Source organism: Helianthus annuus, chromosome 4 (assembly GCF_002127325.2).
Source record: "Helianthus annuus cultivar XRQ/B chromosome 4, HanXRQr2.0-SUNRISE, whole genome shotgun sequence".
NCBI lineage: Eukaryota > Viridiplantae > Streptophyta > Magnoliopsida > Asterales > Asteraceae > Helianthus > Helianthus annuus.
The window spans coordinates 183,772,071-183,776,217 of record NC_035436.2 but is presented as its reverse complement, the minus strand read 5'-3'; the positions used below and the strand labels follow the sequence as shown (position 1 = coordinate 183,776,217).

The following is a 4,147-nucleotide window of genomic DNA, read 5'->3' as shown; positions in this document are numbered from 1 at the left end:
TTTTCGTTTTACGTTTCATTCTAATTTTGGCAGTACACACGCCGCAACGTGTGTCTGGATTTCAACATTTTTTTTGTCTATTTTTTCCCATTTCTATAAATTTAAAACATATTGAAGAAAATAGCTATAATTTCAGTTTTTTTCCGTTTCATGTTTTTTCTTGAACACCAGAATAAATAACAATACTACTTCTCCCCCACTACTAGAAATCTTCATTTTTTGTAGCTACAAAAGTTTCCCACAAAATTTCTACAACTAAATTTTTACTACTAACCTTCCTACAGTTTTGAGTAGAAGTATTAGCATATGCAATTGTCCCTGCAGTTATATATAGTAGATTATATTTGAACAGCGATGTCACTACCTAAATTTTATAAACCATACCTTGCAAGTCATTATCACCAAGATATATCTCTTTCAAAAGAGTCAGATTTCCAATTTCCCTGGGTATGATGCCACTGAAATTATTAAATGACATGGACATATACCGAAGCTGCTGACATTTGTTGATGCTTGATGGAATTGGTCCTGTGAATGCATTGTGAGATATAAATAACAGCCTGAGCTTACCGAGCTGGTCGTTGCACATATCGTCTGGCAGACTTCCAGATAGACTATTCCCTGATAATTCAATCTTTCTTATACAAGATAGATTGAAAAGCGTTGGTGGCACAACCCCGGTTAACTGATTTTCATTCACGTGAAAATCATGCAAACAAGATCCATTACCAATTTCTTTTGGGATGTTTCCTTGTAACGAATTATCATTCAAACGTAGTGTTTTTAGACTTGTCATGTTATTAAGAAAATACGGAGAGAGAGCGCCTGTGAGATTATTTTCATTCAGATACAATATTTCAAGTTTTGGCATGTTGTTAAAATACCAAAGGGGTAGCCTTCCTGTGAGATAGTTGCCTCCCATGTACACTTTTTCCATATGGCGCAACTGCGCGATCTCAGGAGGTATTGGGCCATAAAAACTATTGTTTGTGAGGTTAAGCAACGAGAGGAATGAAAGGTTAGCAATATGTGGAGAGATTGTTCCAACAAGACCCATGTAAGATAGATCCAAGGCAATGACCCTTTGAGTTCGAGATTGAGAACCACAAGTAACGCCTTTCCAGTTACAAACGGAGGTTTTTGTAGACCAGTTTTTTGATAAAACACCCGAAGGGTCGACACTGATTTGAGCTTTAATCGCTTCAAGAGCAAGTTGATCTGTGCTTAAAGAAACACCATCTTGGGCAGTAGAAAAACGATAATAATAGAGAGTCATGAAGACTATCATAAGATTGAAGATAAAGATACGCTTATTATCCATAGGTGTTGGTTTTGTGTGTTTAAATTCGTTTTTTCACTTGGTTACATGTAGTGTTAATTAATATTTATATATATACCTGAAGCATGTATTCAGCTGAGCAGCCTAAACCATAAAGGGGATGAGTCAAAAGGGTAACAAGTAACAACCACCGGTATTGAGTTATTGCAGATGACGTTGTATATATAACTATAGCAAGTTGACAAGTTCAAACAATCTAAGGTATTTGGTCAAAGTTCGTTTCATTTTGAAATTATGTGATGAAAGAATGAATTTAAGACCGAGATGTTGGCGGAGATCACGATCAAATTGAGGTTTCAAAGGTAATAAACACACGGAGCCGATTGACGGTTGTTTAACAATAATAGTAACTTCAATGAGCAATTGTAATCCTCCAGTTTTTTACAATAAATTTTTAAGCAAATATAGTAAAAAAAAATATGTTTGTTTTCATTAATTTAAACAAAAACAATTGTGTGCAATTATTATTATTAATTAATGGGTTTCTTGTTCTCCTTGGTGAGAGGTTCCCAACTAACCAAGTCACTAATATGTTTAAAATGAAGCTAAGATAAATAAGGTATTAAGCTTAAAATGGCATGTCTAAAATGGAGAATTTTAGAAAATGGGTGAGAACTTTCCCACATAGGACATGGGTGGAACCTTGGAGTGGTGTAAAATTTAGAACTTTCCTTAGATATAGTTTCCTTGGCTAAAAGGAACAAAAGGGGACCTAGAAAGTGCAAGCCTGTCGTGATTGTGGCCAATGGGTTAATGGGGCATTCTGATGACGCACTTCGCACCCTCACCCTCACATTGTCATTAGCCTTAGCAGCAACTTGTTGATATGTGGTTAGGTCAGCTTGGTTGCTACTACGTTGGGTTGCGAGGGTTGCTACCGCTCGGTTACTATTGGAAGCGTTGGGTTTGTAAATGGTGAAGACCCGGCTCATTCTTGGATCGGTCAAAATTGGTGGCTGGATTAGAAGACCACAAGGGCCGGCCACCCTTGTGGATTTTTTAGGCCCATATTTTGTATCTTTAAGTTAATCATGTACTTGTAATCTTTGTCACACAGAAATAAAAAGAATTCATGTTCATTGCCCCATGGATGTAGATCACACACAGTGATCGAATCACGCAAATTGCCCCATGGTTGTAGATCATGTCCATGGCTTTATAGCCTAGTGGCATGTTGGGGGTGGGATAAGACTTTAGGACTAATAGGTCCTGGGTTCGCTTCCCACAAGAAGGGTTTTCCCATATTTATTGGGTTTCCTCCTGAATTGGTGTATAGACATTATGTCTAGTGGAGATGGATATGATCGGGTGGTTCCGCTGGTGGCATGATGATACTCCAGTGTGTCACACCCCGATTTTCGGTTTATGCGGAAGCGTATTGCGAGGTGTGGCCAGAGCGGCAATCGTTACAATCAATCGAGTAAACAACATATTTGAAACATAAAAGATGTTCATCCATACATTCGATTCGAAAGCATAATTTACATTACATATGTCTTGTTCGAAATTTAAAACAACCATAGTTTTAACGACATTATTCAAAGTTTAAAACAGTTATACATAACATAACAACTGAAAACGGATGACATTTCAAAAGCTTGCGTTCTTGATAACCACTTGAACATATTTTTCCTAAAGCCGTCCACTAATCTCCTGTAATATATGTTAATTTTGAAAACGTCAACAAAAGTTGAGTGTATTCCTGTTATTTTGTTTTCGCATCAAATGAGTCTTCAAAACATTTGAAGTAATAAAATTCGTTTTTGTATAGTACGAGTTGACATAACCCGCGCGTTGCAGCGGGATGTTGATTATGAATGCTTGTATTATCACTATATGAGATGTTGATTACAAACGTGCCTTTAGTACATGTTGAAACACACTTTTCTTCAATTTGACATCGATACCGGTACGGTACCTATCTCATCTCTAATTACACTTACATGACACTATATCTGAAATTTGAATGCCAACAACATACCCAGCCCAGCGCTGGTTGATTTTAGATAAGGAGGAAATTTGAATGGAATATCTTTATAAGATGTATGCTCATTCTTGCTTTCAAACTAACTGAGTGGTAAAAAAAGATCCATTTTTATATGCAATTATTAGCAGGGAACAAATTATGTATACAGTATACTATACAGGAATTCCATTTTATGTATCTGTATCTGTATCCGTAATTATGTTATGATACGAAGGACTTGCAAAACATGGATCGACAAAGGATAATTCTTGAAACGTATATATGAAATATTCATCTCATGTGTAGCAACATGTACAATCAAATCCCAATAGAACAATTCTAAATGAAGATCAATAAAACCTAAACGAAATTACGATAACTGAAAAGACAAAAGGGTTTCAGAAGCCCTTTTCATGCAAACGGATTTTAGTTTTGAGTAAAAAAACATAAATGACAGAACACGATTGTGTTTGAATGCTATTTAAGTTTAGTTTTGAATATTGGTCAAAGTTTTAATTCACAAACAATTTGCAAAAGCATCATTCTGTTTCTTCCTGCCGGTTCTCTCCTCCGGTGATTTTTTTTTGCCGTCGGCCTCAAGCAAATGCTCAAACCTTTTGCAATCGGGGCTTCGAATTCTTCTTCGATCTTTTCTTGTCACCTCTGCAATGTTTCTTATGTTCTTCTTTTGATTAACACCTGTTCTAATTCCATTTCGCCGGTCTTCTTCATATTCGCAATCTGAGAATTCGATTCTCAAGAAACAATTCCGCAATTCTTTATTACAACAACAGAAAACACAGGCCTGGTTCTTTTCCTTTTTCGGAATTGATCGGTAATCG

At 36.3% G+C, this 4,147-nt stretch overlaps 1 protein-coding gene across 1 annotated transcript; it reads right to left on the bottom strand.

Moving 5' to 3' along the window:
* Positions 1–202: 202 nt before the first annotated feature.
* LOC110933991 (LRR receptor-like serine/threonine-protein kinase EFR) lies at positions 203–1,321 on the bottom strand. Its single transcript, XM_022177187.1, has 2 exons — positions 385–1,321; positions 203–318 (listed from the first exon to the last, which is right to left on the bottom strand). The coding sequence occupies exons 1-2, from the start codon at positions 1,319–1,321 to the stop codon at positions 203–205; spliced, it is 1,053 nt and encodes a 350-aa protein (XP_022032879.1).
* Positions 1,322–4,147: the final 2,826 nt, after the last annotated feature.